Source organism: Ambystoma mexicanum, chromosome 5q (genome assembly GCF_040938575.1).
Source record: "Ambystoma mexicanum isolate Mex_15411 chromosome 5q, UKY_AmexF1_1, whole genome shotgun sequence".
Taxonomy (NCBI): Eukaryota; Metazoa; Chordata; class Amphibia; order Caudata; family Ambystomatidae; genus Ambystoma; species Ambystoma mexicanum.
Window position 1 is genome coordinate 835,833,105 of NC_090933.1, and position 13,128 is coordinate 835,846,232.

General features: G+C 45.4%; 1 protein-coding gene across 3 annotated transcripts in view; it reads right to left on the reverse strand.

Annotated features, from left to right (window-relative positions):
* Window positions 1-7,139: 7,139 nt before the first annotated feature.
* NBN (nibrin) overlaps window positions 7,140-13,128 on the reverse strand; it is a 732,941-nt gene continuing 726,952 nt past the window's right edge. For 2 of the 3 annotated variants that reach the window (XM_069621323.1, XM_069621322.1), the window contains one exon: window positions 7,797-8,110. In XM_069621323.1, coding sequence (XP_069477424.1) covers window positions 7,944-8,110 — 167 coding nt within the window. In that variant the 3' untranslated portion in view covers window positions 7,797-7,943. Of the gene's footprint in view, window positions 8,111-13,128 lie in introns of all 3 variants that reach the window. The other variant, XM_069621324.1, reaches the window with a different exon arrangement.

Sequence of the window (13,128 nt, forward strand, 5' to 3'; positions counted from 1 at the left end):
TTGCCTTAAGGAGAGAGCTTCTCTTGTTAGAGTAGGAGAATAAGAATGCTGTGCAAAAAGAGATCCTGGTTTAATACAGAGGGAGGAACTGCTGTGAAGGGAGATATGGTTGGCTTGTAGGAAGGAGATTCTGTTGTAAAGAAAATAGACAGAGATACTACTTTACTAGAGAAGAGGGATCTTGTTTGGAAGCAGAGGAAGAGGCACACCCTCCATGGAGAAGACAGTAAGGAAGAAAGATTGTGCAGAGAGAGATATCTGAAAGAAGAAGAAGGGAGAAATTGGTGAAGGGAGATATCACATCAGAGAGGCAAGAGAGATATACTGTTACAGAGAAGAAGTAGGGAGATACCATCTAGGATACGAAGGAGGCAGACACAGATTGTGGAAGGAAGGAGTGTATGCTTTGAAAAGGAAGTGGGAATGAGATAGTCCTCTGGGCACTGGTTTTGAGATGTCAACAAAACAGATGAGATTTCTTGTGGAGATGTGAAAGGAGTAGACTGGGATCTATGAGGAGGTTATAATGAGGAGGAGGGACATCGCTCGAGGAAAGAGTCTTGCTTGCAGGAGGAGGAAAAGCGATACCACCTGGAGAGAGAACATATTGATTGGTTTGAAGAGGATAGAGCTAGACCAAATTAGGAAGGAGAGAGAAATAGGGGCTGGCTCCTTGTCTAGATGTTGTCTCCAAAGGACCAGGTTGGCTCAGGGGGAGTTTGTAGATGCAGTGGAGGAACACGAGGGTGCCACTATACTGGAGAGCAGGGAGGTTTAGCATAGGTTGAGACAGGGAAGAAAAAGATCCTAGAGAAACCATTGAGAGGGGAAGGGGAAGCAGAAACAGAGTAGGGCCATGCCTATCCACTTGGCCCCACCAGGGTGCACTCGACCACCACAGAGATGCCGACATTGGGCCCTGCCTAGCAGGAAGTCTTTGCTGGGCGTATGGAGAGAGTCCCAAGACAAACCTCTAGGAGGCAGGGACAGGAGGCCCCTGGAAACATATGGCAGCCAAGAACTATGGGTCCACAACTGGGGACAGAAATCTGTGGCTCGAGCATAGGGTTGAAGGACAATATGACCCTTATCAGACACAACTTGCAAAGAGCAATGACATCCTTCTGGAAAATGGAATACTTTATTTCAGGACTGTTGGGTTTTGGAGAGACTTTGGTTTGTACCCGTCACCTGGTTTGGATTATTTTGGCGTTCTGGAACTTTGGAGATACTGCACATTCCCTTAATGAAACCCTTTAGGGAAAGACCCTTTTTTCTTCTGACCCCACTGTTCAGACCTACTGACCCTTCCATGACGTCATATCCAGACACTCAGAGTAACGATACCAAGATCCTTTTTCAGCACACACTGTTGCCATCCTGACACTTACTGGTTTACTTTTTTTGTTTGCTTTTATTTGGTTTTAAACACAAAAGATTTACATCATCCATTTGACATTCGGGTCCATTTACAACCATGCAATTCCTGCCCTCCACTCCACCTGCCAAGTGAAACACAAGGAACAACTGTAACTTCAAACCCCCCCCACACCACCTACACCCTCCAGGGCAAGGTTCCTTCTCTCCATTAGTCACATTCTCATGTCGTCATATGTATGCTGTACAAGGTTTGCATTCCTAATTTACTCATTCACCATCACAATACAAAACGTCTTGGCTACAGTGACAACTTGTCTCACAGATCGCCGGGCTCGCATCTCTCGTCGTTCATATGGTACATTTCGAGTGTTGGTTTCTTGGTCAGGGCCTCTGTGCCGAGCACCATTTGGTGTTTGGAATATACTCGTTTGCAAAATCACTCCATAATGTCTCATTTTGAGCCGCCCTGCCATGAAGGGCTGCAGTGATCCTTTCCATTTTATAAATGTTTGTGGCAACTCCAATCCACTCTTTCTCACTGGGGAGTTCGTTCGCCTTCCACTTGGTCACCAAGCAGGCTCGTCCAGGAAGGAGTAAGGGAGCCACAATTCTGTTCACTTTGACCACTCCATCCACACCTTCCTCTAAGCCAAACAATATCAGGAGAGGTCTAACCTCTCGGGAGATCCCGTCTACCTGCTTAATCCAACCCAGAACTTCGTTTCAATATGCTTGGACCCGGGGACATCCCCACCACATGTGCCAATAAGTAGCTCTCTCCTCACATAATCGCCAGCATAAGGGACTCATAGCCTGAAACATTTTTGACAGCCTATAAGGGTCATATTGCCGCCTGTGAAGCAGCTTGATAGCATGCAGTTTGTATTGAGCTGCGATCGAGACCTGCTCAGCTCCTTTACACATCTTTACCCATATACTCTTATCCAGCTCTCTATCGAGATCCTGTTCCCACCTCTGCTTGAGTTTGGTAGTAGACCTCCTCCCATTATCCAACAGAGCCCTATACATACTCGAGATCATCCCCTTGTTATCCGTCATTGTATCCAACAGCTTATCGAATGGCGTGAGTTCTCTCTGGACTTTCATTCGCCATTCTTTCTGGAGAGAACGCCCTTAAGTCTTAGGTAGAGGAAGACCGGGATGCCTCTTCGAGTCTAGGGATCATAAGAAAGACACTGCCTCGCCACAGCTGTCCCACCCTCTCCAGGCCTGCATCTACCAGGGTTGATATTGTGCATGGTCAGGTATCTCCTCACGTACCCCTGGGGCCCATATGTACTGGTTTACTTTTAACATTACCCCGACATATTATGTTTTAATTTGTAAACAAAGGTTATTAAAACCCTTGGGATATATCTTGGTGTCTGGTCTCAGTTCTGGGAACACAGTGACAATCCTAGCTGCCCATCACAGTATATAAACAACAATTTGAATAACTAAATAGGTTTGTGAACTTTGTCAGATTATATATAGAGACTTTCACCAAGTTCACACCTGGCTTGAACCGTAAGTAGGACCAGAGCATAGTGTGATGAATCCAATGCAGTCCTCGTGGATTCCCTGGCAAGACCTCCTCCCATGTGGCCAGGGGATGACAGTCGCTACCTGATCCTGACCCTGGGGGTGGCTATATGAGGGAGGATCACATGGGAGGAGACAGTTTCCGGGGAGATGTCATGGCTTTATTGGATGAGACATGCTATCCCTCATTTGCATATTAAGAAATCCCCTTGATACCAAATACCCTAATGGACTATTACCATGCCTCTATACCCTTTTAGCCATACTTCCATCCCTGGACTAAAGGATAAAAGCTCAAAGGCTGTCTTTTCCAGTTCCCGTTCTAATTATCTAGTGGCTCATCATTTGGAAAGATTGCAAGTAATTATCCAAGTAATCTGCATCAGTTAACATCAATGGACTCCATCTCCCACAATAGCCTAAGTACTGGGACGAGGAGGAATAAAGGAGCGAAATAGAGCGGAAAGAGCCTCAAGCTCAATGAGCATGTTAGTTGTTTTCAGAATGCACCTGTGCACAGGACATTTAAAGATCGAAAACCAACTACAAGAGGCGGCTGCTGCTGTTTGGGAGAAGTCACCGTACCTCTCTGCAAGGCATGTGGTCCCTGGAAGCACGTTGCGGGAGCAGGACGCCGCAAACACAACAGAAACCAAGGGAAGATACCTGGGCATTCAGCAGTCAGAGAAAGCAACATTTCACCTACCAGGATCTGACGGAAGGCAGGCATGCTGATAGGAAGCTGGAACCGGAATGATGTGGAAGCAATCCAGAGTGGAAAGCAGGCGGCAAAGCTTTGCTGCGTAAGCACAAACAGGACCAAAGATGCCACACAGAGCCGGTGAGTCAACCCAGGCAAAGTGGGGACTCCGATGCGTTTCGGCAACCACGCCAAACACAATTTGTAAACTTTAAAGCCACAGAAACATAGACATTAAAGAGATTGTTTGCAAACCAAGAAGGCATATTGCAAATATGAGCCCCAGCCATATATGAGTGTATGGAATGCAGGTATGGGGGAACCCCAGGGCGAATGTTGAAACAACTTGATATACAAAACCAAAGAAGATATATGCAATTGTGGAATGGAAAAAAGAGGAATTGTTACCAATGTGTAGAGAAGGAGATAAGTACCTCCAACTCATCCACCTCACCCATATTGCCTATACAGGTTGGGTACCAGAGTGTGAAACTCGAGCAGTACCAGGGGAAGTGCCCATACCAAAGAGAATCCTGGAGGCAAGGTTCCCGTTGAGAAAACAAACCTGCCTCTTAGACGGTATGATGGCTATTTGAATGAAAACCCAGAAGGGAAAGGACGAATGCATGAGAGGGCAGATTGGTGACGTCATGCGAGAGTCAAGCTGACGTACATAGAAGAGATGCAGAAATGAGAGAATGAGGATATTCTATAAGGCATCAAGGAAGTATCAAAGATAAGCAATATCTTGGGCTCAAGATGAAAAGGCTTATTCTGAAGAAACAATGAAATTATTGACGTCAATTCCCATGTGTACAGATGCAAAGTAACACAAGCAGAAAAAGTTTTCATGAGGCTAGCTTTATAGTAAAATAGATTGCAGCAAGCACCAATATATATGTACATGTATGAAGTATGAGTAAAGAATGGAGTCTTCCACAACGCATTATAGCAGAGCCGGACCAAAAGAAGGAAAAACGTTATTTTCCAAATGTATCGCAGTAAGAAAATTTATGAATTACGGGCGAATTTCAGAAAGGCGAGGTTGAATGAGCCAAGAAGCCACGGTCGTTTCAGCTGGAATGAACAGGAATTAGTTGCAATTTGTGAAGGAATGAACCACCTGTTCTGAAGGCTTGAATAAGAAAAAAGAAGACGTTGGAGGCTCATTGGAAAATAGTCCTTTTTAATATGCCTTAGCTCAATTTTGTGGTCTTCAGTCACGTGGGGATAAGGAGTTGGACGAGCATGACGGTCACACCTACGCACGATCTCTCCCCTGTATTCTTCTGGAATAGAGAACATTTACAAGGACAAGTTAAAAGGCCTAATTGACAGCAGACCACTGAGGTGATGATGGATGATGTTCTAATTGGTGAGAAGCTTTGGTCATGACCAGCTCGCCAAGCACCTGGCAGTCTGGCCTGCGTGCTGCTAGCGTGGGTAGAGGAGGGCTGACAGAGGTTAGAAATCAGCCAATGATCGAGGGCCGCATGATTAAGAGCCCTATAGTTAAGTAGCCAACAGGACGCTGTGTATTTAGTTAGGTTCATAGTGACCTGTTTCGAGGGAAGGGCTTATCTGCCCCACCTGATGTTAAGAAACCCATCACCTCTTTCACACCCATTACACTAGTATGGAACATATGCGAAGATATTCCCTTAGACCCAATCACACACTAGTAGGTTGTGAAGTCTGCCACATAGGATGACTTTAGTAATACGCAGGTTGTACGTCACCTACGATGAGATTTTAGCATAAAAGAGTGCTTGTCTGTGAAGTTCAATGAGATCTTGCTATGATACCTCCGATGACGTTCGTTGTACTACCTGTTTTGGATAATTGATATTAAAACAGTTATCTTTTTGCCTACTTTCTGAGTTGTTTTGATTATTGATGTTTTGAGTAATCTCTGCATCCCCATTCATCTCAGAGTATTGCTACCTCGTCTTAAAGGGCTGGAAGTTCTCCAGTTCATATGAATATAAGAAGTCCTGGCCGGCAAGAAAACCAGGTAGCTATAAGTGCATAAGGAGTCCTGGCAAGGGAGTAAACCAGTCAGTCAAAAGTGCATAAGAAGTCCTGGCAAGGGAGTATACCAGGCAGTTGCAAATATCCAGGAAGTCCCCAGAAAGGATTGTGTTTGTTGAACAAAAGAAGGAACTTTTGAAAGAAGGAACTACAAGGCTAAGTAGCTTTGAAACTCACAGGATTGTTGTGGGCCAAGAAAGACACAAAGAACTATTAGACCAAGAATCATTGGAATAGTGTTGAAGAATCCAAATAGTATTATTGTGAATCAAGAAAGACAACAAGACTGTTCGAGCAAGAAATATTGGTGTTAAGGAAGAATCTAAGGGAAGGGAATAACCCTTTGGAACTAAGGCTTGCAACTCTTGGTGATTTTATGTGCTGAAAGGATTCATTAATATGAGAAAAGATCCAGGAGAAGGGAGTTCCCCTGGAACTAAGACCTTGTTTTGACCTTGGAATACGTTTGTATTTGAATCGAGTAAGAATGAAGGGGAAGAGAACCACCCTCTGGAACCAAGGTTATTTTACCTTGGAGAACTATTATGTTGAAGCTGTTCTATTTTTCCTTTATTAACTCTTTTTGCAATCACCAGGTTAAAGACATTTCCCTTTTCACCTTAGAATTTGGTTCGTAGTGCAAGGGTCAGTAAAGGACGTTTGGACACAAGGACAGTTTCTGATTTTGACATCCTGACACAGACAGATCCTTAGTTTCTGGTTTTAGGTAGGGACATTTCTCTTACAGTAGGGTCAGAGAGGGATTTTCCCAACCTGTTTTATGTTAATAAAAAAGCCTTTAAACAAAAACATGGCAACTTTGGGTTCTACTTTCATTTCTGACTCCTGGCAATAGGAACATAGTACTTGAGTGACCACAATAACTCAACATTAAGTCAAGAATTTCGGATTCTGTTGCATCTCAGCTCTCTCAACTCCCCTGTCTCCTTTAGAGAGTCTTCAACCTAAGCAAATGGCTAAACCTGCAGAGTTGTCACAAAGTGCTTCAAGGTGTCTGGCCTTCCTCGAGAGTCGAGGTGCAACTTTTCTTTCACGAAACTCCTTCTGTCGTCGTAAATTAGACACAAACATGTGACAAGTCTGAATTAAGGAGACCAGATTACCACTCAACAAAGTTGCCCTGCTTTCCCAAACGGTGTGTGGGGCCAACCCTCAACTGATACCCCTTTAGAGAAACAAAATTAATCAGTCTACCTTCATAGCATGTATAACCCTCAAACCGCAGCAGAACAAAGAACGTACACTAAAGTGTCAAGAATCAATTTGACACCAACAGTCCCCTACAACATTTTATAGTGTGTGTGTGTGTGCATATCAAAATGACACCAATATTTCTAAAAGAATACTAGCATGGTATCATGAGGCTTAACATATTTAGGAATTTTAATGAAACAATGTAAATGATAGGGTGCTTTTGAAACAGAAACACAAGAACAGAAAATAACATTTCTTTGTGGACTAAAAATGGTATTGGGTACTTTATTTTATTTCTTGGTATGTACATAGCCATGAGTGAATTGCTTTCACTAGTAATTTCAGATTTCTTAGTGCAACATTGAGTAAGTGGTTTGACATGAACACTCATGAGCTGTGGTTTACTTAATCAGTGGGTTTATACCAATGCTTGTGCGCATTTAAATGAAAAACATTGTGTTCTTGCAGGGTTATTTAACATTAAGGCATTTTGGGGCAAACATTGCTTACCACATCGATTTCAAAAAATGTGAGGTGGTTTGAGAGGTTGTTCGGAATTCATGGATAAGAGGATGCCAATGAGTGAATGGATTGGAACATGCCCACTGCGCGTGTTAGACTTAGTGTGCGCCCATGTGCATTCTAATGAATAAGTCACTATTTGAGTGGGTTGGGGGTCAATGTAGTGTTGCTAGAGTGCTTACTGGAGAGGCAGTGTTGGTGCCACTTGGCAATAATTACTAACAGAACCAAATCAAAGGTTTCCTTTATCTGTGATCTTCCTATTGAAATAGGCTTTAAGAAATCCAAACACGTATTTTGCAAATCATAATTCGGTTCCGATAACTCCTCCTGCATAGCTAGTTGCAAGCTGGTTCATAAGACTTGTGCGGTGCTACTAAATTCTTCAATATTGAAGGATCTCTTTTCTACGGCCTAGTTTTAGATGTTTACACTAAACAAATGTTTCAGATCAACACTGTTTGCATGAACTAGTATGTTGAATAGACTCAAAATGACATACAACGCTACAGATTCTGGCAGTGAAGATTAAGTAAACAAAAAACATCTGCATCTACAAAATGACTTCACTTTGCATGAAACAATGCCAATTATGAGTCTTTGAAATGTAAGCACAATGTGATGGTTCCAAGTGCAGGTGGGTTCTTACATCACTATCCACAAAGAACAGGTTCTTTAGCTGTAATTCATCTTCTTCTCTTGGCCGATTTGGGATTGTACCTGTAACAAAGAAAACATGGTTGTTTGGTGGTTCAATTAAACAATATTTATTTTGTCCAATGATACAAGTGTTTGTTCTTGCCCCTTTCATCTACAGGTCCGGTTATTTTGGCCTGACAAGTCCCAACGCTTACAAAGTATGCCTATGCACAAATCTCACTTTTCCCGTCTATTTCCTGTCAAAGAGGTAACTATTTCATTTTTAGTGAGGAATATCCAAATAAAAGTAACCAATGAATGGTAACTATAAACAGAAACACAACTAGAGCACAACTTTGCGTCGAGCAAATAACCAGAACCGCTCAACTGGCCAGGAAGAATACCAATTCTAAGCACAGGCTGCACCAGAAAGTAAAGGGGGACCATTAGGGAGAATACTCACTGATTCACCCAATAAGTTCAATGAAGTCGGCAGTGCAAAACCGAGAAAGGGCCGGACACAAAAGAGCAGAAATAAACAGATGCAATATCTAAATGTAATGGAAACAGAGGACATTGTATGTCAAGATACCCTGCATGCCCCAACATGCCAGATTGTCCAAGTAGCAAAGAGGCTAGAGATCACTGTAAAAGTAAATTCACATGAAATGGACACATGCATTCAGAAGACTGTGCTTTTGAGAAGGAAAGACCAGAGACAAGGACACAGCAGGACCCCAAGAGGGGATCTGTCATGCAGGGCCCCTCTTGCTGCACCCTCAGAATTGTAATCCAGTTCTGGGGACGGTCCGTTGGCTCCATGTTGAGGGGTCCCACTGTCTTGTTGGTGAATAGGCTGCGCTGCAGGGTCAGTCGCCACCAGGGGCGTTGCTAGGGGGGGGCTAAGGGGGCTATAGCCCCTGATCTTTTGGTTGTAGCCCCGGATAGAATCTCAGGAGCTACAGCCAAAAGACTAGCTAGCCCCCAGTCCCAACAGTTCCGACATCAGCTTAGCCCCAGGTCTTTTCCAGACCTAGCAACTCCCCTGGTCGCCACCCCGGCAGAGGTAATAATAACAGCGCAGTGGAAGGCAGCAACCCTCCCAACACCATGAAACAACACCACCCCTGATTAACGTGGTGGCAGGACAGTGCAAGCACAGAACATGGGTGATGGATGGTACAAAGCAGTAAGAAGGCAGAATCCTGCATAGTAGGAGAGGGCCAGGCAACTCCCCTCCCCCGCCCCATAGAAGACGGAAAAGGGACCAGTAAGGGACAACTGGAGAGGAAGGGCTGGAGGTCAGGAAACAGGACTGGAGAAGAACAAGGCACAGGGAAGACCAGAGCAACAGGCAACAGAGAGCTGGAGACAGCAGAGCAAGGAAAAGGTCCCAGGAGCGTCACGTCAACCAGAAAAGGTTGCAACACGATTTTTCCATCCCTGGCTGGGTTCTAAATACCCGCTGGTATGCAAATTAGGCCAAACCGTAGCCCCGCTGCTATGGGCAACGGCCCATGCACAATGAATCGTGCGAGCGCAGAAGGCCGCTGCTGGTCCTCCGTGCATGCGCGGGTCCAGAATCATGGCTGCCCCCATTGCTTGCAAACACTGTGAGGCACAGGAATGCAGGCGAACCATCCCCAGGCGCCAGCAGGGATGGCGCTGCCAAAGCAACAGGTAAGAGATGCAGGCGCGCATAGTGATAGGAACACCCAGCTGTAAACAACATGACAACAAAGGAGCAAGTTGCATATTCAACACACACCAGAGCACAAAGTGGTAATGGGATGATAGGAGTGAGAGGGTTATGTTACGCTGTGCATACACCAAAACCTACCCATAACTACTGAGATGCCCTATCACAGTTAAACAATCTTATGTATTTCGATATCAGAAGAAACTCTCCCTGATATGAGACACCTGTATAGAATTGTAATAACATGCAGGCCCAATGAAAGATATGACTCATAAAAATCCACAAAAACCGCAACATGACATTCACACAAACACCCTGTTACATGGATAGCAGGAGGCACACGTAAATATGTCCTACTGTTCAAAAACAACATGTCCCTTGGAGTATGGCACATTTCACTGTGTGTACTCCCTTCTGACTAACCAGTATGTGTTTCATGTAATGCACACAAGAACAACATGAACGCAGGAAAGAAAATGCACTGTTCTGACAGGCTGGTCCATCTGGTTGACACTGTCTCCTCTTGGTACAACCCTGATACAGATCACACTAGCTATCATCCGAGCCACTGACCAGGCCACCATAGACGGCCATGATCCCCCAGGACTGTTGTCATCTATCCTCTGCTTCCCACGCCAGAAGCAACAAACACATGACACAATCCTAAGACCAACTAGTCCGTACGCTGCTGCTACATGCTCGACAAAGGTTGCAGACACAAGGCGAACCCCTACATACAGAAACTCATGGCATGGATGAAAGGCTAGATTTTGCTACTTGGGTCTGCTTAGCAATGTGGGTTTTGAATAAAGGTTTACAGTATATAGTAAAGCTAAGAGATCTGCACTGGGTTGAGAACGGAGGCATAAATCCATCGAGCTTCATGTCATTCAGCCAATTCTGGACCTGGGCTTCCTTGGAGTTTATTTGTAGTAGAATTAATTCAGTCTTTGTAGGGTTGAGCAATAGGTGGGGGCTTGACACGTAGGCTTGGAGGAGGCACAGGCAGTGCTTGAGTGGATGGACTTCATTCATGCAATTCATCTTTAGGTAAAGCTCTGTTTCAGCTGCATATTGGTGTAATGTCAGTGTTTAGAGAAGTTCCCTCAAAAATTCCAAGTAGAGTTTGAAGATAACAGGGGTCAGAATGGAGACTTGTGTTACTCGCCAGGTTCTTGGGTGGCGCTGGGTTCTGTTTGGTCTCTGTTAGAAAGGTATGAGGCGAACCACTGCAGGACTGTACTGTTGAAGTTCATGTGGCCAATCGGCCCGTGGCCGGTCCGAAATCATCATTAGTCCCCTGGGGGAAAGTGTCGGCCCCATTCGTGGGCCGGTTTCAGTGATTTTCGTACTGAACTGTGCATGGACAATAGTAATCTGCCCAGTTCAGTGCAAAAATTATTATTTTTTTTTGTTGCTTTTTTGCCACAGGTGGCCTGCGCCGAGGACTGGAGTTGGAGAGCCTCAGCCAGCCAAGGCCCCCATTGATCGCACTGCGCATGGACCCGAAACTAAAACACAGCCTGAGCGCGGCCTCTGCGCGTGCATTTGCATCTGCAAAAGTACAGATCCGCAAAAGCACAGACCCCATATGTGACGCGCCAAATTCGACTGGCTTGAGAGTGACACTAGCGCCAATGAGTCCGGACCTGAAGTATTCTGGTTGACACATTGGCAGGAAGTAGGACTTTTTGACACCTGTGGGACTGAACTTGGTTTGGAGTGAGATGGGCTAAGCAGACAAAGGGACGCTTTGGAGTGCCCTGGAGGTCTGAGCTGTGCCTCCTGGAACTGGTGGGGACGTCGGGATGAGTGAGATGCTTCCCCGGGAAGCCCGGTCTGTATTATGAGGTGGGGTGAAGCCTCAGCCCTGGCTGACAATGACAACTGCCCAGGAAGACATTGGAGCCCGGGCAGCAGGTGGGGTCTGTTAAGTGGGCAACCTTTTGGACCCAGAACTGGTGGTTGCAGCACATCCTCCTACCCAGGCATCGTCATGGTGGGGCATTGCGAATCTACCAGTGGCCTGTTAATATCGGCGTGCCCAGGGGTGGACTGGCCTATAGGGAACTCGTGGAGATTTCCGGGAAGGCCTCTGCACCCTGGGCCTCTTGTGTGGCAACCTATTTTATTTCCTAGTGTCCTTATAAGAAAAGGGTTTGGCTTGCCGAAAATGTGTAAAATGCGGCCACTTTCAAAAAAATATCCAGGACCTCTTTTCGTTCCCAGTCCACCTCATGGGCGTGCAAGACAATCTACCATGGCTAGCAAGGCAGGGGGCACACTATTGCCAGGATTATCTGTATTGTGTTATGGAAAGACAGCCCTGTATATGTGGCGAGGGGGCACTGGTCTGTATAATGTGGATATGATGATGGGAAGGGCCGTCTTATTTAATGTGTATATTCCGGGTCTTTATAAAGTGCTGGTAGACACTATTGTGTATGTCAGAGGGAATGATGACTTGCGTGTACGGTTGTGTACCATAGTGGAAAGGGCACTTGTTTTGTCCAACTTAGGATGCACTGGTTTGTACATTGCGACAGATGCACCTGCCGTCACTAAAACCTATGCAGAATCGATATGGCACTACAGCCCTTCGGTATAGCTGCGGGTCCACTCGATGTGGCTGGGGGAACTCGAGCAATCGGTCAATATTAGTGACGCGCTGTTGTGTGTGTGTGTGTATGTGTATATATGTATTATGCTGTTTAGGTCGCAAGTGTGGTCAAAGAGGTTATACCTCTCAGAATGTGATCAATCTATGCCATTAAATGGTGGCCTTATGTACAAGGTATACATTAAAACATACGCATCTTTCATTGTGAAGTCTGCACATAAAACACATGTCCTCCTGTCTTTAGTTCCTCCCGAAGGTGTGGCCTCCCTGCGACATGCACATTTTAGAGTCCATGTTTTCAGGAGCCCCCACCCCCTGCTCATAGGGCTTATTTGTGTGTGTTTTGCTGTCATAATCTAATTGGACTGATTATGTCAACTGTGCTTTACAGACCGTGAGTGATTTCACTGGCCACTGATTATTTAGGTACCTCAGTGCAGACCAACTCCGCCCCCTTCACGCTTCCTGACCTTTACATCTAGAATCTGGCCGTTTGCATCTTCACATTCCGTTCCGTGTGATCTGGGCCCGGGTTGTGTGATCAGTGATCCCCCCTAAAACCCTCCACACCGCCCAATAGCGCCTTCTAAGGCTTCATTATAAGTGGGGCGTTATTCTGAATTTTACTGCACCCTTTGATTATGGGTTATGTCAGAAAATACGTATCCAGGTGTGAGTTTTTGGGATAGCATTTTCCCGAAAGCCGTGAATTGACGCGATTCATGGATGATGGTTTGGCGAGGGGTGGGCCATTTACTTTTAGGCGAGGGGTAGGCCACT